Below are 24,433 nucleotides of genomic sequence, written 5' to 3'. Positions count from 1 at the left end.
GAGCCAAAGGTCCCATTGTTGCAGGGAAGATTTATCCAGCCAGGCCAGACCTTCAATCCCAGCAGTGCTGGAGTTGTTTCCTTTTCACCAGGGAAGTGGCAGCACACGGAGTCTCCGTGGCTGGAGGGATCCAAAGGGAGGGGAGCAGGTTGGGAAGGGAAAGTCTGACAGCAGGGCTTTGTTCAAATGCCACACACACGGGTGTTTACGCGGAGCCTGAGGAGGGAGGACACATCACCCCATTCCCATGGCCTGGATTTGGCTCCCTGGGAGAAGCTGGATCGCCTGGGATGGACATGGGAGTGCTGGTTAACGCCTCAGAGAGGAGCAGGACAACACGTGGCTGCTGCTGGGAACCAAAAATGTAGGGATTTCTCCCTGATCCCAGGGCTCAGGGAAGGGGTTTGGGGACACAGAGACAGAGAGGAAGGCGGTTGGTAGAGGCTGGAGATTTATTCCCACTCACCACTGCAGCCTAGTTCTATAAACATTAAAAAAATAACTCTATAAAAGCATGTTCTTCACTCCTTTTCAAGACAGTGGTGATGGCAGAGAATAGGCTTCAATACAGAGAACCAGTTGCACCAAAACCAAACCAAAACCTGCTCAAAACCAGCCACAACATGGGTTTTTCCCCTAAAATTCACCTATTTCATCCCTTCAGGGGGGTTGAGGCTCACCCAGAGCTGTTTCCTCCCCTTGTGCAGATGTTCAGTTAATATCAGCAGCCAGGGTATTTTGCTGATGGCATGGAAGACTGGAGCAACCCGACCTGGGAATTCCCAGGAGCTTTCTGAGCCTACAGGAGGGACACACTGCTCTGTGTCCCCAAGGGAAGATAATTGGTGACTGGGAAAGGAAGTGCCAGGTACACCCAGTTGAGGTCAGGTACTGGAAGAAATCAGGTTGAGAAATATTGTCAGAGTTCAGGACTTGGTGTCACAGCAAAAGGTGGGGGATTTTTTGAAGCAAGAGGGAAATAAATCCACGTAAATCTACTCGGTTGCTTTTCAGAAAATTAAAAAAAAAAAAAAATCACCCATGAGGAGCGAGGGGAGCACCAGCCTCATGCAAATAAAAAAAAAAAACCAACACAGAAAACCTGTTCCTTTCAAGGAAACTTCTAATCTCAAGTCAAGTTAGCAATGAACCTAATTGGGAAATGCTCATTTATCACGAAGCTCTCTTGGGAACAACCCTTGAAGGCCAATGTTCACCCCAAGTTCTCCTTTAAGCCATAGGAGGGACAGAACTGACTGGCCAGGAAAAGAAAAGCAATAGTTTAAAGGTTTGGTGGCTTTAGAAAACCCCAAACCTTTAAGACTACTCGTGTAGAGACACAATATCCTCAAGTTCAGTGTTCAGTGTTCTCACACATCTGTTACAAACACACATTTCCCAAGTTTCAAGTATTAAAAAAAAACAACAACACAAAAATTCCAAACAATCCAGAAAGGGTCTGTTTGCCTCCGTTCTGGTACCTCTGAACAGGATAATATTTTAAATTAAACCTGGCAACCCTGAAAAATTCAGAACTTCGGTCCTTAACCATGAATGATTTTTTTTTTTTTAGAAATATTTCCAAAGACTTATTGACTACAAGGAGTGAAAACTCCACTTGATCAGATTAAATCAGGAGGGGCTTCCAAATGAACGTGATCTGGGCTCTGACTGACTCACGGGAGAGTGGGAGAGGGAACGTTTTTTGAACACGTGGCAAATCCTGAGGTGACAAAACCCAAACTGTCCCTGGCCTGGGTGCAGACATTTCACTGCTTGGCTGATTGTCTGCCTGGCTTTTTTTCCTGCTGGCCTCTTCCACTGCCTGGAATTCCTCTGCCACGGCCACCAAACACACCTGTGGAGCAGAAGGGAAGAGCACGGATGTAACAGCATCCCTGGCACACAGTTCTTCTTGTTTTACCCAAATACACCCTTATTTTCGAATTTTAGAAACAGAAACAGGACTTTTTGACTCCAAACCCTGCAGGGCTTGGGATGTCCCAGCTGCTCCTGGAGCAAAGGCCCTGGACTTCTGAGTCTGGCAAGCAAGAAGTCCAAGGCGAAGGATTACCAGTGTCAGAAACAATAATCCTTTCAACTGTGTGCACAATTACAGCTTAGCTCCTGCCTGGTGGCCTCCCAACAAAATTGTCCTGCTTGGTTGTTGGTTTGTTGGTTTTCTTTTCCCCCCCCTCCTCCCCTTTCCCTCCTCCCTTCACGTCTCAGTAATGAGAGCCAAACCTTTGAGCTAATTAGCAAATGCTCGAAAATATTCCATCAGCGAATTTCAGCTGCACGCAGGAAAACAGCAGGAGCTCCACCTCAGAGCTCGGCTCTGCTCCCCACAAGGTGGGTATTTCCACATTTCCACGGCAGAGAAAAATACCAGAGCCGTAAAAACGTTTATCCGAATAACCATATCCCAAAAAAAGAAAAAAAAAAAAAAATCCAAAAAAAAACACCCTGCCAAGTGCTCTGGACACTGCAAAGGGAAGGAGGGGGAAAAAATAAAAGGAGCCTTCAGATTTGTAAAGGTCACTTCTGCACGCTGGGAGCTTCCAGGAGGGAGCAGGGATGGCAGGGATTTGAGGAAAAGGAGCTCCTGGGAACAGCAAGTCCCATCCCGGTGTGGTGTCCCTGGGTGGGTCCCACCTGTCCTGCCAGGGTTCCTGGCATAGTCAAAACTCAGGCAGGTCCTTAAGGGTGCTGCAGAGAGGCTTCACCCCTCGGTGTCCCCGTGCCCAGGGCTCCTTTTAAAATTTAACTCGGGATTTTGAGCTCCCAATGCAGGTGGAGCCCCGAGAGCAGCCCCGGGGGCTGCGAGGTGACCCCAAAGCCCCAAAGATGTGGCAGGAAAGGAGAGAAAATGGTTCTGAGGCTTCCAGTGGGATAATTTGGGGGGGGAAAAAAAAGAGCAAGGTGTTCTCCAGCTGAAGTGCTCTGGGATCCCTTAACCCCTGTGAAATAGGAATGTTGTTTGGGTGACCTATTTCTTCTGAAGTGGCAACTTCCCCTTTTATCAGGAACATGAATTATTCATGTGGAGCAGGAGGAACACAAACCCTCCAAACCCTGTTTTTTTGTTTGTTTGTTTGTTTTTTTAATATAAATAAATTGACAGGAGATCCAAAGCCCCATTTTTAAGGGGAGAGAAGATGGGTTTTTTTCTATCACTGCCACGGGCAGAACCAGCTGTGTTTTCACTGTTTTCACCCAGAGCAGCCATTTGTTTTTCCCCCCTGGACTTGCTAAGCTGAAAAGTTCTGTAGGGCCCTGCTGCCAAACGAGCCAGGAGGGGTAGAAACAATCAAGTTCAGACTCTCTGAAGCTCCTGCCCAACCCCAGAACCGAGGGAGGCCCATCCCTGGCACGGATCCTCCCTGTGCCTTGGCAGACGCTGCCCTTACGCACTCGCTCGACTGGATCCCGCACAGGAACGGCTCCAGCTTCTCCCAGCCCCAGCCCTGGCTCTGGAGCCGAGAGGCAGGAGCTGCTCCTTGCACAAGAGGTGACATTCCAAAGGCAGGGACGCCGCTCAGCCCCCTCTGCGAGCTGGGAAGCAAACGGGATCGTTACCTCGGCCAGCTCCTCCAACCCCGCGGCCCTTCTGCTGCTTCTGCTGCTGCATCCCGCCACGGCCTCTGCCCTTGGACACCACCTCCTCCTTCACCATGTCAATGATCTCGTCGGGGATCCGCAGGTATTTGATGGTGCTGCCGCGGATGTAGCACTCCGGCATCCTCCAGAACTTGTCTCCATCCTGTTGGGGAGGGGACACGACACGTCAAGCCACGGACAAAACCCGGCGCTTTCGCGTCACTTTTTAGGGCATGTGAGCGTTTCCATCACACCTGGAGAGAGGGAGAGCTCCACCACTGTGTGCTGAAAGCATTATTCGTAACTAGCTGTGAAAAAGGAGGGGGCTTCTCCTCCCCAAAACACAACCCCAGGGCCACAAACAACTGTAGTTTCAATCTTGGAATTCCACGGAATATTCTGAGTTGGAAGGGACGCCCACAGAGATTTTGTTGCACCTCAAACACTGGCAGAAAATGAAGGGAGAAGAGGGTGAGGAAGGAAACAAGCACCTCCTTTCCTCCTTGTACAAGAAGGTAATTGAAAGTGGGGCCAGAGACACGAGCGTGGGGAGTTAAAATGTTGCTGAACAACCAATTCTGGGAAGAAAAGAGACAGCCAGGGCTGGGTTTTCTTCCAGCTGGGAGTCACCCCAACCCTTCACTCCTCTGGGGTGTGGAGGGAGCAGCAAGGCATGTCTGGAGCCAGCTGGCTGTGGGGTGTGAGCCACCAGAGCAGCTGAGGGAAAAAAGGAGCTCACACATTACACATTTATTACAATAAAAAAGAGCCTTCAGGTGCATGGTTTCGAAGCAGCCACCTTTGTGTCACATTTTGTTGTTTCAGGGTTTTCCTGGGATACAACAGGCTTCCCTAGGACACAACCCATCAGGGAGTGAGAATCCAGCACTGAAGCTGAACAACAACTCTCTGGCCATGATGTAACTGGGAGGAGGGACAGGGACCCGCCTCGTCCTGCTCCAGCACCGCGTTCCCAGCTCGGCAGCGGCTCCATGAGGGTCTGGCTGCAGCTGGGACCCCTCCAGCCCAGCCATCCTCAAGTGGCACCACGTGGACGAGGCATCTGTCGCGTCCCAGGAGAGGAGGAGAAACCAGAACGCCCCGTTCCTCCTTTCCCGGGATAAAACAGTTGGCTCCCCCCCACCCCACCCCCCTCACCCCGCCCCGGGAGTTATTTGGGGCAGCTCTGCCTGTACAGGCAAGCCCAGGACAAGACAGAGAGCAACAGTTCTCTTCCAACAGACACCCGGCAAACCCCACCCTGCCTTGGATCTGCCTGGCTGCTCCTTGGCTCGGGATGCAGGAAGGGATGGAACTCAGGCTCCAGGCTCCTCTGCTTCCTCGTTCCGGCCTCCCCGGAGTAAACAACCGGCTCCCTGCTCGTTGTTCCGTGCCATCTAGTGGCCAGTGCCACCAGTGCCACCAGTGCAACCCCGCAGCTCCACGTTCATCTGGGATTTGGGGGGGTTGTTGGTGTGTTGAGGTGGGCTGAGGGTGGTGAGCCCGGCTGCTTTCCTGGGCCAGATCGTGGAATCAGGGAAACACGGACTGGTTTGGGCTGGAAGTGATTTAAAGCCCATCCAGCCCAACCAGGGACACCTTCCACCAGCCCAGGTTGCTCCAAGCCCCGTCCAACCTGGCCTGGAACACTTTCAGGGATGGGGCAGCCACAGCTTCTCTGGGCAACCTGTGCCAGGGCCTGCCCACCCTCACAGGGAGAAATTCCTTCCCAATATCCCATGTAAAGCCATACTCTGGCAGTTTGAAGCCATTTCCCCTTGTCCTGTCCCTCCAGGCCCTTGGAAATAGTCCCTCTCCATCTTTCCTGTTGTCCCTTCAGGCTCTGCAAGGCCACAGTTAGGTCACCCCAAAGCCTTCTCTTCTCCAGACTGAACAATCCCAGTTCTCTCAGCCTTTCCTCACACCAGAGCTGCTCCCTCCATCCCTCTGATCACCTTGGAGGCCTCCTCTGGACTCACTCCAACAGGTCCATGTCCTTCTGGGTGATACCTCCAGGCCACCCAGAGGGAACAAAACCTGAGCTGCTGCTCTTCCCAGACAGAGCACCGAGCCTTTGGGAGCGAATTTCCAAGGAAAAGGATGGCATCACCCCTGTCATGGGCTCTGCTGTTACCTCCTCTAGTCCCTCTCCTGCTAAATTCAACTTGTCCCACCATGACCCAAGGAGCACCTACAAATTCCAAAAAACCCCCCTTGTTCCACCCCAAAATTCCCTCCCAAACCTCAGGGTGTTTCCTCTGTCACACTGATGTGCCTCCATCAACACCACTCCAAACTTCTGCTGTGGAGACAACAGGAACTGGGGGGGGGGTTTGCAGAGAGATTTTTGGAAGAACAAGGACCCCTGCCAGTCTCTCCCATGGAGCTCTGATATTCCAGGGCAGGGGAAAGAGCAGTGACAGCCTGATATCCATCCAGCTGCCACTTTTTGTCTGAGGCTGCTGGGGCAGCACGTGACAGGGGAAGGCTGTGATTTTTTGGGAAACCCGGCTCAGGATCACGGCATGTGGCCCCCAGACCCTCACTGAGGGGGGCGAGGGATCCCCAGCCCCTCACTCTGTGCTGTGCAAGGAGTCATCCCACCCCAGTGTGCACCTGAGCGTGTTCCTTCATTACGGATCGTATCATTAACTAAGTTAAATTTGCATGTCGGGCAGCAGTCACACTTCCACAGGATCAACAGCCTCAGGGCTGGTCTGGCTGCAGGGACAGAGCTCAGGACCCCTCGGGGGTGGTTCCTGGGGGCACAGGGGGTGGGTGAGCCCTGCCCGGTGCTGGATGTTCCCCATGGACACAGAGGGTGGCAGTCCCTGCCCGGTGCCAGGGTGACCCCGGCCTTACCCGCGACGTGCAGATGACCTCGCGCAGGTTGATGTTCATCCAGTTGTCGCAGCTCACCAGGTGCCCGTTGTAGGTCTCCCCGTTCTTCAGCTCCACCAGCTGCGAGAGAACACGAGTCAGGCGCGCCGCCGGTACCGGGACCTGCCCCCGGTACCACCGAGGCCGGGAGGGGCGGCGGGACCGTGGCCGGCACTCACGTACTCACCATGGGGTGGTTCTGCGCCGTCTTCAGCAGCGACAGAGGCAGCTGCGAGCGGAACAGAGGGGACAGGCCTCAGGCACCGAGCGACGCCGGTGGACCCACCGGTGCGCCCACCAGCGCACCCAGCGGGACACCGGGCAGGGGATAGATGCCCCAGGCCCTCCCCGCAGCTCCAGCCCCCTCCCCAGCCCCGCCCCGCCCCGGCCGTGCCCGCCCGGTGCCGCCGCCGGCGCTCACCATGGTGCGCGTCCCGCGGAGCCGCCGCCGCGCCGGGCGCTGCCGCTCAAACCGCCCCCGGCTCCGCGCCGGGCCAATCAGCGCGCGGCGCGGCCCCGCCGCGACCAATCAGCGCGCGGCGCGGCCCCGGCGCGGCCAATCAGCGCGGGGCGGGCTCGGCCCCGGCCGCGCCGCCCGGGTCCGGCCGCGCCTTCGCGGCGGCGCCGCCCGGGACGGGCCCGGGACCGGGCGGGAGGGACCGGACGGACCCCTCCGGTACCGCGCGGTTCGTGCCCCCGCACAGCCGCGCGGGGAGCCCCCCGCGGGGGCTCAGGATGAGCGTTTTGTTGGACCAACGCCCCCCGCCCGCGGGCGCGTCTGGGCTCACGGTGAACCGACACCCCCCCTCCCCGCGCTCCCTCGGGCTACGGTGAGCGGTGCCCGGTAAGCGGGGAAAGGCTCCCGGGGCCGGCCCGCTGCGGGACTTCCGCCGAGGCGGCGGAAGCGGCGGGCCCGGGTGCTGCGGGGCGGGGCGGGAGCGGCGGGGCGGGGCCGCGCTCAGTGCGGGGCGGCGGCGGGACGGGACGGGACGGACGGGACGGAGCCGCGATGGAGAAGCCGCGGCGGGCGGTGGTGGTGACGGGTACGAGGAGACTCTGGGAGGATGGGGTTGTGCTGAGGGGATAAATGGGAGGGGGGGAAGTTAGGGGGGACCCCTTCCCCGAGGTGAAGAGGGAGCGCAGGGGGGATAGGTGGGAGACCCCCGCCCGAGGTAAGGGGGGAGCTCAGAGGAGCAGGTCAGAGACCCCCCGAGGTGAGTGGGGGCTTGGGGTGGAGGGTAGTTTTGGGGACCCCTTCCCTAAGGTGAGGGGTGCAGGTGAGGGACCCAACCCCGGAGGGGGCAGGTGAGGGACCCCTTCCCCGAAGTGAGGGAGGCTTGTAGGGCAGGGTGGTTTTGGGGACCCTCTCCCCGAGGTGAGGGGGGCAAGTGAGGGACCCCCTTCCCCGTGGTGAGAGGGGCTTGGGGGAGGCAGGTGAGGGAACCAACCCTTGGAGGGGAACTGGAGGGAGGCAGGTGGGGGGGGTGGTGTTGAGGGGAGGGTGGTTTTGGGGACCCCTTCCCCGTGGCGAGGGAGGCTTGGTGGGGAGAGTAGTTTTGAGGACCCTTTCCCTGATGTAAAGGGGTCTGGGGGGGGGAGGTGGGTGGGGGACCCCTTCCCCGGGGTGAGGGAGAGGAGAGTGTGACCAGGAGCTGGGAGTCTGCTGTCCCATCGGGATGTGACCAAGGAGGGGATGGAGAGGGGGAAGCTGTCCCTGGGGGACTGTTTGGGGGGGCTCTGCCCTTTGTGGGGTGACAAACAGGAGCCCTGGGGATGGAGTGGGGCTTTGGGGATGGACTGCTGCGTGTGAGGGGTGTCAGGAGCTGGGGGGATCCCGTGCTTGAGGGGCTTTGCAGCAGCTTTTCTAACCCTTGCACCCAGGCAGCTGGGACTTGGCTCCCCCTTTTCCACCCCTGAGCCCCCTCCCAGGGGTTTTGCTGGTTGTGGGAAGTCGGGAACCGAGCCCACCGAGGAGCGGGCAAAACCAATTTAGGGTCAGAAGGAATGGGATTTGCTCGCTGAGCACCCCATCCCCAGCCACTGAGGTGTGGAAGCTGCTCCCCAAATCCCCCCCCTTCCACCTCAGCACAGCAGAAGCCCCTGAGGGAAGAATAAGGCAGGGAACGAGGGGCCCCGGCGCTGTCAGGCTCTTCCCCGGGGTACAAAGGCCGCTCGGGGTGATTTGTGGGTGAGGCCGTTCTGTGACAAATGGGGAACTCGCCTGAAACTATTCAGGTCTCCCCCCCTCCTCCAGCAGCTGAAGTTGAGGCTGTTTGAATGGCGGGGGCTCGGCTGGGGCGGCTGAGATCGGAGGCAAAAGTGTCTTTGCAGGGAACAATTGTGGGGAGAGGAGAAGCAGGTGGCGGATCCTGCCTTTCCCAGCCCCGGATCCAGCACGGGGCGGTGGTGACTAAACAGAAAACGCGTGTCAGGGAATGTTCTGCTGCTTGCAAGGCTTCTCCGGGCTCTTTTCTTTTATTTTTCCACTCCGTTTTCGGGGAAGTCTGGTTACAAAACACGGCGGTCGCCTCGTCAGCCCTGCCCCTCTTTTGATAATGTCATCGATGTCACGTTAAATTCCTGTTCAAACCAGGGACGGTGTCTCGCTCCTGTTGGGTTCCGAGGCCGTGCTAGCTGAGGATAAGCGTTATTTGTGCACAATTTCTTTTTTAGAACTCGTTAAGGAGATAATCCCGTCACGATCCCTGCAGCTGGTTCGCTGCTTAATGAGCCTTGCAGGGTGGATGTGCTCCCAGGGGTCGGAGGTGCCCACTGAGTTCCTTGTCCCCCACGGAAGGGGGAACTCCAGGGATCTGGGCAGGGGATGAGTCACGGCAGTGATACCCCCCTGCTTGTGCTTGTGCCGGTTTTCCTTTGGATTCGGGGCAAGAGGGTGGTGTTGTGTGCCTTGAACACCTGTGGAATTGCAGCCTTTCGGTGGCTGGGTTGTTAGAATACGTATTTTATTTATTTTGTGAAATTGTTGCACTTTGTTTAGGAATTACAGCCAGCAGGCTGGGGTGTTTGTTTTCAGAGGGTTGTGTAGGACTTGCAGAAACAGCTGAAAAGGCATTAATTTGCCTTAACCCCCGTGCTGCAGTCGTAGATTGTGTTACTGCCTTGGAGTTTTGCTGAACGGGAAAACACACCAACACTTTGGTTTTGTGGGAATATTTATTTTGGGGAGATATTTTGGGGTTTTGATCCACGGGCGCGGACGAGCCAGCGCTGTGTGAATTCCTCGTGTGCAGCATCACCTCAGCCTGGCTGCTGATGGCAAACACAGCATTTCCATTAAGGTGTCACTTAATATTTGTGGTCCCTCTCGAATCCTTTCAGGAGCTGGGCAGAATTTATGTCTCCTAATTGCATTAAGCTCAGAGGGCAATGCTGACATTGTAAATTAAAGCATATCGACATTGCACCCAGATGAATTGCCCAACCTTTGTGTGCTTGCTCAGGAGAAGATGTTATGGATCACCAGTTAACTCCAAAGTTATCCATTAGGAATTCAGAGGTGGGGAGGAGGTATTTTTGATAATGCCACTGTAACCTCTGCTGCTCGGGGTAGGTGGGCTGTGAACAGTCCTGATTATGTCCTTGTGAGGTGTAATTAGTGGTAATGAAGATCTTGGAGAAGACTTTAGGGGAGAAAAAACATTTGAGGAAGGCTTGTGAAGGCATCTGCTGTGGGTTAAAGCAAGCAGGAATAGAAATATCCAATCATGATTTAATTCCCTGACATCAAGTCCTTTGTTGATAACAAGTCCTTTGTTGATAACAAGTCCTCTTTGATAACAAGTCCTCTTTGATAACAAGTTTTTCTAACCTGGGCAGGAAGGAAAAAGAAAATCTTCTTCCCAAATGTCTGTTTGGAGGGGGAAAAAAGGTTCTTTTGGGGCAAGTTCTTGGTTTCCTTCACTGCACCAGGTTGCAGTTGAAATATTTCCATGCAGGTGTCTCGTTTGATGCTTGGGTGGTAAAAGTCTGGGGGTTTCTTTCAGAATGTCTAAACTAGGAAAGCACAAACTTTTTGCAACTTGAAGTGGAGTCAGAGCTGTGACAGTGACTTCACCAGGGTGGGTTTCTGTTCTCTTGCAGGGTTTGGGCCCTTCGGAGAGCACGCTGTGAACGCCAGCTGGATTGCAGTGCAGGTAACACCTGAACTTTTCCTCTCAGCACGTTAAAACAGAGAACAGATCCCTACAAATTTGAGGTTTCCAACCCTTTATAACTTCTAACTCCTTCCCAGTCTATTAGCTGAGACCAGCTCAGTGCAGATATCCAGATGGTCAGCTGGATAATGTTTGATTCACCGCTCAGGGAACAATCCCTTGACCAGTAGAGTTTAATGAGATTGAGTTAATTTAGCTGAGGCAAGGAAGGAATTCCCAGCTTTGAACCCTGTTAAATGGGGCAGGGAGCCTGGAATCTTCCTCTGCCCTGGAGAATTCAAAATAAACAAACCAACCAAGCCAGAAGAATTTTGGATGTTTTTCTCTCAGCCCTGACTGGAAGCTGGATGAGCTGGTTCACCTTTAAACCCAGACTCATCCACGAGGGGACTTTCAGCTGCTGGTTTCGTGGAGTTGAGTGTGAGGAAGGTAATTCCAAGGCAAAGCAGCCACTGCTCCCTCCTTTCTCCCCTTGGATCACCCCTCTCTGTTTGGCTGATGGAGCTGGACCTCGCTGGGGACAGGAGCTGGTGGGGAAACGCCGCTGGAGCAGGTCCCACCTGCTCAAATAAATCAAATTTATGCCACCTGTAGCTGTGGATCTGCACAGAATCCTGGAATATCCTGAGCTGGGTCCACAGGGATCATCAAGTCCCGCTCCTGGCCCTGCACAGGCCACCCCAGATATCCCAGCCTGTGCTGGGGGTTCATCTGTGTGGCACTGATACCTCACAAATGAGGCAAGGGGGAGGAATTAAGCCCTTTCCAGTGGAATTAAGGTTTCTTGCTGTAAAAACACTCAGTGAGGGAGACGGTGCTGCCACGTTATCCCACTTCTCTGTCACTTCTGGATGTGGTTTGTGTCAAAGCTACTGGGAATTCCAGGGTACCTTTTAGTACAGTTGCCCAGGGAATTAAATCTATTTTTCTTCCCAGCTTGTCTCTCTCCCCTTCAGAGCTCTGAGATTAATATCTGCTCTCGAATGCTTTTAAATTAAATCACAAACTCTAATCAATTACAGCCAACTAATGTCCAGCTGTCTAATGTGTTGGCTGGAAGGAGAAGACAAAACCTTTTGCCTCCAAGAGCTTTTTTGGGAACGAATATATTTGAGTTAGGGTCGGTTTGGGGGCAATATGCAGGTTGTGGAGGGGAAAAAAATACAGGATGTTATTAAAATTCAGGAGTGAGGGCGCAGTGATTTGGCTTGTTCTTGCTTGTGTGGTGGCAGCTGTTGTAAATAGCTACTTTTATTTCAGAGGAGACAGACAAAGGGGTGTTTCTGGAGCAGGAGGAGCGGTGGGTGTTGTGATGTTGCTTCCAAAAACAAACCTGAGGAGAACCAGCACTTTGTTCCTTCAGTGCTGCTGAAGTGGCTGCTGGATGGAGTCACCACCTGCCTTTGGAATCCATTTTCAGGGGGCTTGTTGACTTTTAAAAGTGTAAAACTCAGAGCTTGGGGTGTTGGGAGGGGGGAAAACTCGGAGTTGGGGGTGTTTGGAGGGGGAAAACTCGGAGTTGGGGGAGTTTGGAGAGGAGGATACTCGGTATTTTGAGAGGAGAAAACTCGGAGCTGGGGGTGTTTGGAGAGGAGAAAACAGAGCTAGGGGTGTTTAAAGAGGAGAAAACAGAGTTGGGGGTATTTTGAGAGGGGGAAACTCGGAGTTGCTGCCGCAGGAGCCTCCGGGTCGCGTCTCATCGCTCGCGCATTGTGACCGAAAACATCAACTCGGAGGCAGCGGGGAGGATTTGCCTTCCCTTCCCCTGTCTCAGCCCCCAGAGGCCCAGACAAAAAAAGGGAACAGCATGTCTTTGAGCCCGGGCGAGGTGGGCATTGTGCGAGTTTCAGACGGGGGACTTCATGGAGCGGAGTGGACACAAAGGCGTGTCTGAGTTCCCGAATCCCAGACGGTGTGATCTGCATTTTAATAGAAGAAAAAATCAATTAAACAATCTTTGGAAATCCTCCTTTCCTCGCTTTTAGGGCTAAGCTAGTTCTGGTTTATTACAGCTTTTATTAATCCTGCATCCTGAGGATAAAATTTGCTGCTTTCCCCCCACTCCACACCCCGTGTTTTTGGTTTTATTTGGATCCTTACTGAGAAACTTGCATCTTTTCCCTGGATCTGCAGTGGATTCCTGGCTGTAGCTGTCTGGGTTTGAAATCTGAATGATTTTTACATGATGGGTGCCTTAAACAGTGGCAGCAGTAATCTTAATAATGAAATGAAATCTTTGAAGATGTTCATCCCTGTTTAGAGATTTCCCCATAAATTCAACAGGAAGAACAACTCCTCCCTGCTTTCTTTTAAGGCTCCCAGCAAAAACCCTCCTGTGTTAACGTGGATTTGCTGTTATTTTCATATTTTTAATATTTAATCTGAGGAATTTTTTAATTATTATTATTATATTTTGGGTTTTACAGCTGCAATTTTTGCTTGGGAGGGACTTTCACGAAGAAATTACTTTTCTCCAGCACGTTTTTCACCCTCCCTTTAGGAGGTGTACACTTTAGGTGTAGACACAGGTGTGCCCTGTGGGCTGGGAAGCTCCTTCATCCCCCCCCCTAAAGAGCTTCTGGAGGAGAAGGAGGAGGAGGAGGAGGAGAGGTCAGAGTGGGTTTTGACATTAGGAAGGACAATTGCTGTCAGGGTGTCTAGACAGACCTGATAAGGATATTAGAGGCTCACAAAGAGCAGCATTGTGGAGGGGTCAGGGAATCGGTCACACATGTTGGGTTTGCTGTATTTGTCAGGTAGACAGGGCTGGGAGGGGGGGGGGAAGAAGTTGTTGGAGGGTGGAAGGGAGGGGGGAACGACTACAAATATCTTCATTATCGAGCGCTGGGTTTGGTTAAAAGCGAGCTGTGGGTTGGTAAAGTTAAGGTTTAACTGTCTGGAGGGGGGTGCATCTTCCTCCTGGAGGTGCTGTTTTCTTTTCAGCCAGTTAAAACTTCCCACCCCCCAGACTCATCCTCCTTCCTAATCCTTCAGGAGCATCTCTTCTGGTTAAGAGAGGTGGTGATGAATCCCAAGCAATTAAGGCCCCTAAAAGAGGGTTTATTCTCCTGACTTGGGTTTGAATGCTCTCATTTGTAAACTCCTCGTTTTTCACAAACCCATAAACCAGGGAAGGTTTTGAAGGCAGATTTTGTGTGAAGTTGCTGTGATGAACCATCACTTACATCCATCTCTGGTAATGAATGTCTGAGTGTGCCAGACACTAATCAATACAGCAAGGCTTTAATATCAGCCTTGCCCTCAGAGCCAGAGCCAGTGATTTATCATTGTTGCTCCTATCTGCTGGCCTGTGAAAAGTCTCACTCTTGCCTTTCTGTGTGTTTTACTTAATCTTAAATCTTGTTACACCGCTGTGGTTTTGTCCCTACAAGTGTGAAAGGTGGTTTGTTGTTTGTTGGTTGGTTTTTTTTTTCCTCCCCCTCTGTAAAAAACCACTCATGCTGATAACACAGAAAAATGATACTAAAGCACTGCTCATGTTTATACACAGGAGAGGGGTCAGGATGGTGATGGGGGAAGCCAAAACCTCACATTCTCTCTCAGCTGTCTTTAATTTTTAATTTTTAACCTGGGGGAACGCAAGGCTGGAAGTGAAAAGAGCTGATCTGCGCTCCTCGGCCTGAAGTTTGCAAGGAGGAAAACAAAAGCCTGAGAATCGCTTCAAAGAGCAGCTCCAGATCTGAACCTGAGCCCGAGATAACTCGGTCATTCAGGGATATTTTGAAGTGCCCTTTGATGCTTTGGTGGCTCTTCCGTCGCTGGTTCTGCCTCAGAACCGTAAGAACAACTGCAGAGGGGTTGGTGAGACACAGAGGTGTGAGAGCACGTGGCTCCCTCTGCCCTCAGGAGAGGAGGAGGCACTTGGAGAACCATGGAATCATGGAATTGGTCTTGGAAGGGACCTTAAAGCTCATCCAGTTCCACCCCCTGCCATGGGCAGGGACGTTGAAGGTCCTGCTGGAAAAGTGGCCCCTGGTGTAGCCTGGCTCCTAAATTTGGGCTCAGCTGGTGGTTTAGTTTGTGAGCATTTTTTCCTCAGGCCACCGTGGGTTTATCCTCGAGTTCTTGGAAGTTTGGGTTTGGCAGCTCTGAAGGGTTTAATTCTGCAGTACCAGGTGAAAAAACATCCAACTGGAGCCTTGCTGGTGGTTCTGGAGTGTCCCCAGAGGCCAAAGAAGAGCATCCAGAACCAAGGGGAGCTCCCAGTGTTGGGATCAAACAGTGCTTTCCAGTCAGGAATACCTGGGGGAGGAGAAAAAAACACCCTTCTCTCTGGTTTTAAAGCCTTTGCAAGGCATCGAACCGACACTTTGTGTTTTAGAGGGTTTAAAGGAAAATTGGCTCTGTTGATTGCCAGGATATTTGGGATGTTTTCATGCTATGGAGGGAGAGATAACTCACTGTGTGAGTTGAATCACCAGTGCTGTCACCGGGCCCTGAGAGCTCTTTATCTGGCAACAAAATGTGAATTTACTTTCCAGGCCAGCATGGATGATGGATCTAATCCTTCCACTTCTACCTTCTCCACGTAGTCACTCCTTGGAAAAAAAAAAAAAAAAAAGGCAGGGATTATGACTCTCTACCTCTATAAATAACAGAGCCAACCTTCCCTTGGAGTGTGGGTGTTGCTGATAACTACTGTCAGTTAAATGTTGATGTCTTTGTTCACACACATCAGAGCCAAACAAACGGTCCTGTGGGTGGAACTGTTAACACAGGTGGAGAGATGCCTTTGTTGTTCCCATTGTGGTTTGGGTTTTGTTTTGTTGGGGTTTTTTTTCACAGTTTTAGCTGTAAACTCCCTCCAGGTGCAGTTTACAAGGTTACACAACCTGGTGTAAACTGATATTAGTCTCTCACTCTGCCGTTAAACCTTCCAGAGGTAAATCCCGTGTCTGACCATCTCGGTTTTGTTGCTCCCCTGGCGTCTTTAGGAGCTGGAGAAGCTGGGACTGCGGGAGGACGTGGATCTGCACGTCTACGAGGTCCCTGTCGAATACCAGACAGTGCAACGACTCATTCCTGCCTTGTGGAAGAAGCACAGCCCCCAAGTGAGTGAGTAAAGGCGGGAAAACCACCCAGCAAAGGCTCGAAACCCACAGAGGGCATCATGTGAAGTCCCACTTTTAGCGTCTTCTTTCAGACTGGTGGTCCCTGTCCGGATCTTTTCATCTTTTTGTAGTGAGAACACGTGAATTTGGAGGATTTTACAGCTCAGAGTGCTCCAATTCATGGGAGCAGTCGGTGTGAGGAGGCCACTGCAAAGGGCTGTCTAGACAGTCCATGGTTAGTCTGTGCCACCTGGGCTCTTCCAGCAGCTGTGAAGGTGCCAGCGCTGGTTTTCACCCTGATTAAATCACAGTTTGGGTCAGGAGGGGGTGAAACAAGAATTGTGCTGTATTAAACCCCTGATAAAGTTGCTCTGAGACTCCTGGGAGAACTCCTGTAACAGCTCCATCGTTAACTGGGAATAGAATCGTGGAATCACAGGATGGTTTGAGTTGGAAGGACCTTAAAAATGTCATCCAGTCCCACCCTCTCCCACTAGCCCAGGTTGCTCCTTTGATCCAACCTGGCCTTGGACACTTCCAGGGATCCAGGGGCAGCTACAACTTCTCTGGGCAACCTGGGAAGGATTTCTTCCCAGTATCCCATCTATCCCTGCCATCACAGAATGATTTATGCTGGAAAAGCTCTGTCTGGGATCCCAGAGTCCAGCCTGTGACCAGTCACCACCTCATCAGCCGGGGCAAAGCATCCAGTCATTAAACCCCCCGCCACGGGCAGGAATCACGGATATCCGGAGTTTGGAAGGCTCCCACGAGGATCAGGCCATGAGTTTTCTGCCTTTTGGTGGGGGTGGTTGATCCAACTCGTTTTCTCTCTCTTCCCCTCGCAGCTGGTGGTTCACGTGGGAGTTTCGGGCATGGCCACGACGGTCACCCTGGAGAAGTGCGGCCACAACGTGGGTTACAAAGGGCTGGACAACTGCCGGTTCTGCCCGGGCTCCCAGTGCTGCGTGGAGGGGGGCCCGGAGTGCATCGACTCCATCATTGACATGGACACAGTGTGCAAGAGGGTCTCGGCGCTGGGGCTGGACGTGGCCGTCACCATCTCCAAGGACGCCGGCAGGTGCGGTCCGCGGGGACAGAGCGGGGAGTCATGGGATCCTGGAAGGGGTTGGGTGGGAAGGGGGTCTTAATCTCACCCAGTGCCACCCCCTGCCGTGGGCAGGGACGCCTCCCGCTAGCCCAGGTCGCTCCAGCCTGGCCTTGGACGCTTCCAGGGGTGGGGCAGCCACCACCTCATGTGTCACGTGTGTTCCCTTCGTGCTCAGCTCTTGAGGCCCCTGCAATCCACACATTTTTCATGGAATCACAAGGTTGGGTGATCTTCTTCACCCTCGAAGCTCATCAGGTCCAACCATTCCCCCAGCACCGCCAAGGCCACCACTAAGCCATGTCCCCGAGTGCCACATCCACACGGCTTTTGAAGTCTCCCACACCTCACTTCTCACAGGGTTTGCACCACCACCTGTCTTTCGGTGGTCACCCAACCATCACAGATTAAAAAAACCCAGTTCTTCATGGTTTTTTTGTCTTAGATTTAATTAGGACAACCCCAGACTCACAATTCTATTCCACTAAACTCTGCATGCCACCACTGTTATACCGCTCCATTAACAGCTCCTCCCAGCCTGTATTTGTGATATTTTTGGGTAAATAATCCCTCTTTTTACCTTTCAGGTACCTCTGCGACTTCACTTACTACACCTCCTTGTACCAGAGCCGTGGGAGGTCGGCGTTTGTTCACGTCCCTCCGCTGGGAAAACCGTACTCCGCAGAACAGCTGGGCCGGGCCCTGCAGGCCATCATAGAGGAAATGCTGGATCTCTTGGAGCACTCCGAGGACAAAATCAACTGTCAGCATGAACACTGAGCACGGGCAGAGGCCATCCTGGTGTTGCACTTCTGGAATTTTCCCCATTGCTCAAGTACTGGGGGGGAAAAAAAAAACACACACGTAAGGAAAACAAAAAAAAACCCCGGGCTGAGACGTTCCAGACCCAGAATTGGAGATTCCCAAAAAAAAACAAAAAAAAAAAAGGAAAATTCAGCTTCTAGAAATGGACATTTTTTATTTGTCAAATCTCTGAGTTTCAGCCTTGGCAGCAAAGGGTTCAAGCTCTCTTCTTTCGAGACACCTGCAGCTCCTCGTTCCTGAGTGACTCGAGTGGGAGCTTCCCTGTCAGCCAGGTGATGGAATCCGGCACGGATGGGAAGTTCCTCACCCGGACCTGGCCTTCAAAGGTGCAGGGAATGGATAACCCAGCCCTCTAATGACTTGTTCTTGAGTTGAAAGGTTTGCTTTCAGCCGGTTTTGGGTTTCTTTCCAACCCCCCCCACCCCTCTCTTTGACCCAAATTAGAGGTAAAAGTACAGCTGGAAAGAGCTGGAATGGCGTGGGACTGCCAGTTTGGTGGGGATGAGGAGTCTCCAGTTGCTCTGCTGAAATGGAAAATGATTTTAGGCACTGACTCCTCCCCCCCACACCCTCCACATGTCAGTGGGGTCTCTGTAACGTGCTGGTTAAGCCTAGCTGCAGGTGGAAGGGATGGATTTGGGTTCCTCTTGCGCGGTCAACACCTGTAAATATTCCTATTTTGGGTGCTCTCTGCTATTCCAGGGGAAAATCCGGAGCAGGATTTGGTTTTTTGGGGGCCAAACTCTCGCCAAATATTCCCAAATGTCTTTTTTTTCCCCCCAACTCCCTCCCTCGAGTCGACCGCGTACCTCCTGCACCCAATGCATGCGTGTCTGAAACGGATCATCAGCGGTCCAAGGGCTCTGCCAAAGGCCAGCTTTGTCCTGGCCTCTTGGTGCTTCCCTGTTAAGGTTTCAAAGTGAAGGTTGAGTAATTTATAACTCTTTTAGTTGCAGATTTTTCCAGGTTGGGGAGGGTGATGTTTTGACCGAAACCCGAGTTGCTGCCTGGGGTTTAGCGGAGGCATCAGAACTTTCCCCGGAGTTATTTCGGGGAAGGGTGCGGGCAGGATCAGAGCAGGACTTGAAAAGGGGAGATTGAAAAGGGGGTGTGGAGATTTTGCTGCCAAATCACGAGATTCCAACAAAAACCAGAAGATTTTGCAGCGGAAACAGACTCAAAATTGGTGATTGAGGAACCTTTCGGGCTCGTTGAGGGGCCTTTTAAGTGAAAGAAGTCTGTGATTTGAATTAATACTTTTACAAATATATATATATATATATAAACCAAATTTTTTAAACATTTTAAAACCCCCATTCTTTTAGTTTTTCCAATGCTGACTGGCTCTGTTATAGTATCTCTCAGTGAGAGCTGCCCTGGACTTGCTGGGAAAAATAGGATGAAAAATAGGAACTGTTTGCCGGGAAAAATAGGATGGCAAAGGACAAACCACTCCTTGTAACCCTTGGGAGAGGACAAAGATTTTTCCAGCTGCAAGAACTCTCCCGGGGGCACCTGTGGATGAAGAGTTTTGGGCAGACCCAGGGGAAATTCCCTCTGTTTTCCCTCTCCATGCTCAGTCAAAAGAATTCTCCTTTCCGATGGAAATACCCCCCATCAAATCCGAGGTAGCACTTATCAGACTTTCTGATTAGTAATTTATTCTATTTAATATTTTGTTGAAATCTTCGTGGTTTGATGCTTTTTTTTATTTTATTTTTTTTTCTTTTGGTGATTAGTGGAGCTACTTATCCCGTAGGTTTATCCCTTTGGTGGTGGGAAGTTTTCCTTCTGGGTGTTTCTTAGCTGCTAAACTCGGGAACGAGGAGTATCCCGGGAGCTTTGGTGATGGAGTCACTTCCAGTTAAACTGTTTTATTCTCCCTGTGGATAAAACAGGAGTGGAAGATCAGATTACTGTGAGGTGATAACAGAATTCCCAGTGTGGAATTGCAGCAGGAGCGGGAAGGGCTGGATGGAGCCGCGGGGAGGGTCCCTGAGCTGGGTGGGCTCCGTGAGGGATCCGTGTCTCCAGGTGAGGTGTTCCCTGTCTATCCCTGCCTGCTGGGTGTTCCCACACCCTCTGGAGCCTCGGAGATCCCGCTGGATGGGGCTGGTGGCTCCAAATCCTCCGGCAAGGGAGCTCAGACGGCAGCAGTTCCGTGGGAAGAGCTTCCCACGCCGGTTTGTTCAGCCTGGGGAGTTACATCCCGTTCAACGCCCAGAAATATTCCTGCTTTGGGTGCTCTCTTCTATTCCAGGGGAAAATCTGGAGCAGGTTGCTGTGCCTGCTGCTGTCTAAGGACCACAGGTGCTTGGCCTTGGATGTGTCAGCATTAAAAATCCCTTTTTTTTTTTTTTTTATGGGAAATGATTCTCTTTGGGCGTCACTCCGAGCTCTGCATTTCCTCCTGATCTGTTCTTGAGAAGCTCCATGGGATCAATTCTTTTAGAAAACATAATTTATTTTATACTCTTTTTTTTTTTTTGGGGGGGGGGGGGAAGGGCAGGGATGGAATTTTTGAGAATTAGTCCTGAGATTGAGTTTGTAAAGGGCGGCGTGGTCATAGAGAAATTCCGCGTAGCAAAACTTGGGGCAAAAAAAAAATGGCATTAAACTGATTTTATTTAATCTGACCTAAATTAAACACTTTTTTTTTTTTGGGAGCAGGGGGTGGGTGATTTCAAAGCTTTTTTTGTTGAATCCACCAAGCTTTTCCTTCAGGTGCACATATTTTCTATGGGAATAGGATGTCCAAACTGAGGCAGAGCTTCCAAAAGCTCGTGTTTTGTGTCATCCTGTATTTTGCTCCCTTTTCCAGCTCATCAGTAAATAGGAATTTGCTAATTTGCACTGACTGGGAGACCCGTTGCCAAGCCCAAAAAAAAAACAACTTTGTGCTAGTGAGTGAAAGTGTAGGAAATTCAGCTGGAGTTGTTCATCCCCCCCCCCTGTGCCTGTCACTTTGGAAAAACCTGACTGCAAAATTGGGGATATGGAGAGATGGGGCTGTGAGGGTATTTGGTGTGGAAGAGGGAATTTAGGGAGGTTCCACTGGATGGGGGTCTGATGTCATTTATCTGCTTGGAGCAAGGGGGGACTGGCCAATGTGCTGGGGAGATTTGGGGTGGCAGTTGGGTTGTTCCAGTCATTCAGTGCTGCCGAGGGTTTGGAGGAACTCCAGGTGCTCCTCAATGTCTTCATTTGGTGGTGCTGCTGTCAGGAGGTGAATTAAACACGGGGGATCTGCTTCATAACCACGGGGGAAAAGGGAATTGTGAGCCTGGAAGGCTCTTTTCCTTAAGGATTCACGTGGGATTGATGATCCCAATGAATTCCTCCCGACCTGAGCGATCCCGGATGAGGATTTTTTTTCACCTGGTGCAGAAACTGTTTGTGATCTTTTTGTGGGGGCCAGTTTTTGGAGAGAATCTCGAGGCCTGTCAGCAGTTCAATTACTTGGAGCATTCCCCAGCCTGGCTGTTTCCTCCCAGCCGTGGGAGAGAGGTGGGAAGGGATGGCAGAGGTCATGAAGAGAGGTTCGAGGTGTGGAGTGGGGTTGGTGGCGTGAGCTCCCAGAGTTCCTTCCAGGGGAGTCCTGACTTGGGGGGGGGGGTGTTCAGACTTCACAAAAAAACCTGAACTGTTTGCTCTGCTCTCACCCCTAAAAGGAGGGAATTTTTGGGAGAAATTTTTTTTGTTGTTTTTGGCAGAGATGGAGAAAAGGAATTGCAGGGGGAGGAGCTTCTTCAAACCAAAAAAAAAATGGGAAAACCCTGAAAATGAGGGAATTGGTGACTCCCCCCACTGCCAAAGCTGCAGCAGCAGTGACGGGCTGGCCGTGGGGTTTCCTGGTTTAATTTGTTGTGACTCGGGAATCTTTTGGAATTTCCTCCTGGATTTCTCACTCCCAGCAGGTTCTCAGACACAGCTGCTGCAGGAGGGAGTGGTGGTGTCTGAAAGCTGCCTGAAAATCAGGATGTTTAGACATAAGAATTACTTGGTTTTAATTAATTTTTTTAATTAAGATTTTCAAATTTCACTCCTCCACCCTGCCCCTTCCACTGCAGATGAAACCGTCAGGATTCACTTGTACAGATCCTTTCCCAAAGTAACTTCCTCCCCTTTGATCTCCTTTCCTTTAATACTTTATCCAATAATATTTTAACGATTTAATTTTATTTTAACGATAGGAATTTCAGAGTTGCAAAGGCTCTTTAGAACTTTATGGACTTGGAATAAACCCCCCCTCCTTGTTGATACCGTAAATACTCGTCTTGATGTAGATGGATTTGTTATTTTTGCACCAGAACCCCTAATTTTTTGCAGTATAAAGTGCACTTTTTCTTAAAAAAAAAAACAACAGACTTGTATTCCTGTCTGATGAGTGTCTTATGTGCTGAAAGTGATATTCTGCCAAAGCTCCAAAGCTGAGGATGTCGTTAATTCTTCGAGGTACTGATTGGAACCCCGAGATCTGCTTCTGCTCAGTCTGATTTTAAGGCAAAGCAGAGAAGGGAAATCGCCTCCCCGTGGACAGGAATTAAAAGATGGGAAACGGAACTGCTATCACTGCCCTTAAAATAAAACTCCGTGGTACTTCAAACACTTCACTTCACACCTTCAGGTTTCCTCTCTCGCACCAGCTTCTTAAATCACAAAATGTTTACTTCTGATGATCAGGGAGTGCCTTGCCCTGTGCTGGGCTTCACGTTTGGGAAGCAGAGCGGGCGGGGAGGGCGATGGATTTGGGGTGGGGAAAAAACTGGGCTGAAAACTGCTGGAAAAAAAAGTGGTGGGGAATCCCCCCCCGCTGTGGTTGCTGAGGATGCCCTTCAGAGGTGGGAGCTCTCCAGGCTCGCTGACACAAACACGCAGGGACCTGACAAAAAGGGAAGGGGCGGAGGATTTGCCACCTCATTCTCACTTTTTGGCTTGGCTTGACCCCAAATTCCTGAGTTTTGGGATTTTTTTATCTTTTTTTTTGAGTGAGGTGTTTGTCCAGCTGGTGAAACCCGCAGTGTGTGTCTGGGTATCTCAGGTGTTTCTCCCACCTCGTGCTTGTCAGGACCTCTTGGAGCAACAACCCCGATGCCCTCGGGGCTCCCGTTCCCTCCGTGTGTTCTTGCAGTGCCTTGTAAACCCCAACAACCCCCCCAGCTCCGTGTCCCAAAGGGGCTGTGTCCTCTCAGCTTGTACTGCCAGACTGGACTTTGTAACTGAGGATTTAAACCCGTGTTTCAAAGGAAATAAAGAGTTTAACTCTGGCTCCACGTGTTCTTTAAACCCCTCCACGGGGGTGGAAGTGCTTTGCTGGCTGGTTTTGAGGCTCCTGCTGTCCCTGCTCCTGCTGCCACTGGGCCTGACTGGGAGCAAACTGGGCTGGCTGGGAGGGCTGGTGCCACCAGATGGTGCTGCCACACGGGCACGTGGTGCTTGGTGTCACCCCTAGGGTGTGACCCCTCCACAGATCCGGGTTGATCCAGGATTTGGGGAGGATCCAACCCCTCCACAGCTCCAGCGTGGCCCTGGGGCTCCTCCTGGTCCTGACTGCCCTGGTGTCGCAGAGGTGGCAGGAAAGGGTGCTGGTTTGTGCCCTGGAGGGTGGATCAGAAAGGAAAAATGTCCTGGTTCTTCTGGAATCTCTGCTTTTCCTTCTGGAATCTCTGCTTTTCCTCTGTCTTTTTCATGCCCTTCTTTTCCTGAGCTGCCACGGCGATCTCGCCGAGTTCTGCAGCCTTTGCTGGGAGAAGGAGCTTTTATTCCACCCACCAACACCCAGCACGTGCTGGGCACCGGGAATTTGGGATCTCCCTCCCAGCTGAGCCAGGACTGGAGCTCCTGGGCCCTCCCTCAGCCAACCCCTCATGACATCACTCTCCTTTTAATTCCCTTTATAAGGTGATTAGCGTTTCCTGCACGGGTACTCCCCGAGGTGATGTCATGTTTTGGAGCAAGTCATGTGTCCATGAGGTCATTTTGCAAACAGTTCCCTGGAGGGACAGATCCAAGGTTTTGCCGGTGCTGAGGAGGCTCATCACGGAGCATCCCGCTTGGATTCCTTGGTGGAGATCCAGAGATTCATGGAGGAGATCCCTTTGGTGGACTGGCCCCTCACAGATCTCAGTTCTTTCCTTTAACATCCCGCTCCGCTCCCCCTCTCCTCAAGCCTTCCAGACCCTTCCTAAACGAGGTGGGAATTTTGGGCAGCGTCCAGCTGGCAGGCTGCTCCCTCGCCGTGGTTTCCCAGCTTGCAAATCAAAGCTGAGCTCAGGCAAAGGTGCCCGAGGAGAGCCCACCCTCTCCTGCAGCTGCTGCTCCCCAGAGCTTCCAGAGACTGCGGATCCATCCTGGGCAGGGGAATGGCTGGAATTTCCTGCCTGCTCCGAGCGCTGCTGCCTCCGGTGGGGCATGTGCAGGCAGGTCCCAGGACATGTCCCAGGGCAGGTCCCAGGGCAGATCCCAAGCAGGTCCCAGGACATGTCCCAGGACATGTCCCAGGGCAAATCCCAGGGCAGATCCCAAGCAGGTCCCAGGACATGTCCCAGAGCAAATCCCAGGGCAGATCCCAAGCAGATTCCAGGGCAGGTCCCGGGACATGCCCCAGGACACGTCCCACACATGTCCCACAGCAGGATTCGCTGCCTCTCCCACCCTGGGATGTGCTCCCAAGGATGAACATCCTCCCAGCACAGCCAAGAACTCCCAGTATGAGCTTCCCATTCCAGGGCCTGCCTAATTCCCCATTCCAAACCTCCTCACCGTGCCTTCCA

The 24,433-nt window shown here is 52.1% G+C and overlaps 2 protein-coding genes across 5 annotated transcripts; one reads left to right on the top strand and one right to left on the bottom strand.

The window, feature by feature from the left end:
• Nucleotides 1-434: 434 nt before the first annotated feature.
• LSM4 (LSM4 homolog, U6 small nuclear RNA and mRNA degradation associated) lies at nt 435-7,010 on the bottom strand. The gene is made up of 5 exons (XM_050321249.1): nt 6,902-7,010; nt 6,668-6,709; nt 6,463-6,561; nt 3,580-3,763; nt 435-1,858 (listed from the first exon to the last, which is right to left on the bottom strand). The coding sequence occupies exons 1-5, from the start codon at nt 6,902-6,904 to the stop codon at nt 1,770-1,772; spliced, it is 417 nt and encodes a 138-aa protein (XP_050177206.1). The 5' UTR covers nt 6,905-7,010; the 3' UTR covers nt 435-1,769.
• PGPEP1 (pyroglutamyl-peptidase I) lies at nt 4,943-22,928 on the top strand. Of its 4 annotated transcripts, none has more exons than XM_050321247.1 (5): nt 4,943-4,960; nt 10,582-10,634; nt 15,611-15,727; nt 16,576-16,808; nt 17,423-22,928. In XM_050321247.1, the coding sequence occupies exons 4-5, from the start codon at nt 16,603-16,605 to the stop codon at nt 17,613-17,615; spliced, it is 399 nt and encodes a 132-aa protein (XP_050177204.1). In that variant the 5' UTR covers nt 4,943-4,960; nt 10,582-10,634; nt 15,611-15,727; nt 16,576-16,602; the 3' UTR covers nt 17,616-22,928. The 4 variants fall into 4 exon arrangements, with proteins under 4 accessions (XP_050177204.1, XP_050177203.1, XP_050177202.1 ...); XM_050321246.1 differs by lacking the exon at nt 4,943-4,960 and adding an exon at nt 7,114-7,324 and having other exon boundaries at nt 15,611-15,731; XM_050321245.1 differs by lacking the exon at nt 4,943-4,960 and adding an exon at nt 7,117-7,324.
• The last annotated feature ends 1,505 nt before the right edge of the window (nt 22,929-24,433 follow it).

This window comes from Myiozetetes cayanensis, unplaced genomic scaffold, assembly GCF_022539395.1.
Source record: "Myiozetetes cayanensis isolate MyiCay16 unplaced genomic scaffold, myiCay2020 scf26, whole genome shotgun sequence".
Taxonomy (NCBI): domain Eukaryota; kingdom Metazoa; phylum Chordata; class Aves; order Passeriformes; family Tyrannidae; genus Myiozetetes; species Myiozetetes cayanensis.
The sequence above is the reverse complement of the archived record's forward strand: the minus strand, read 5'-3'. Positions and strand labels throughout refer to the sequence as shown.

Coding starts and splice junctions, on each gene's coding strand:
- PGPEP1 (XM_050321244.1), top strand. CDS start 7,490: ATGGAGAAGCCGCGGCGGGCGGTGGTGGTGACGG. Junction 7,524..10,581: donor GCGGGCGGTGGTGGTGACGG/GTACGAGGAGAC, acceptor GTTCTCTTGCAG/GGTTTGGGCCCTTCGGAGAG. Junction 16,809..17,422: donor ATCTCCAAGGACGCCGGCAG/GTGCGGTCCGCG, acceptor TTTACCTTTCAG/GTACCTCTGCGACTTCACTT.
- LSM4 (XM_050321249.1), bottom strand. Junction 6,562..6,667: donor CGGCGCAGAACCACCCCATG/GTGAGTACGTGA, acceptor GTTCTCTCGCAG/CTGGTGGAGCTGAAGAACGG. Junction 1,859..3,579: donor GGTTGGAGGAGCTGGCCGAG/GTAACGATCCCG, acceptor TCTGCTCCACAG/GTGTGTTTGGTGGCCGTGGC.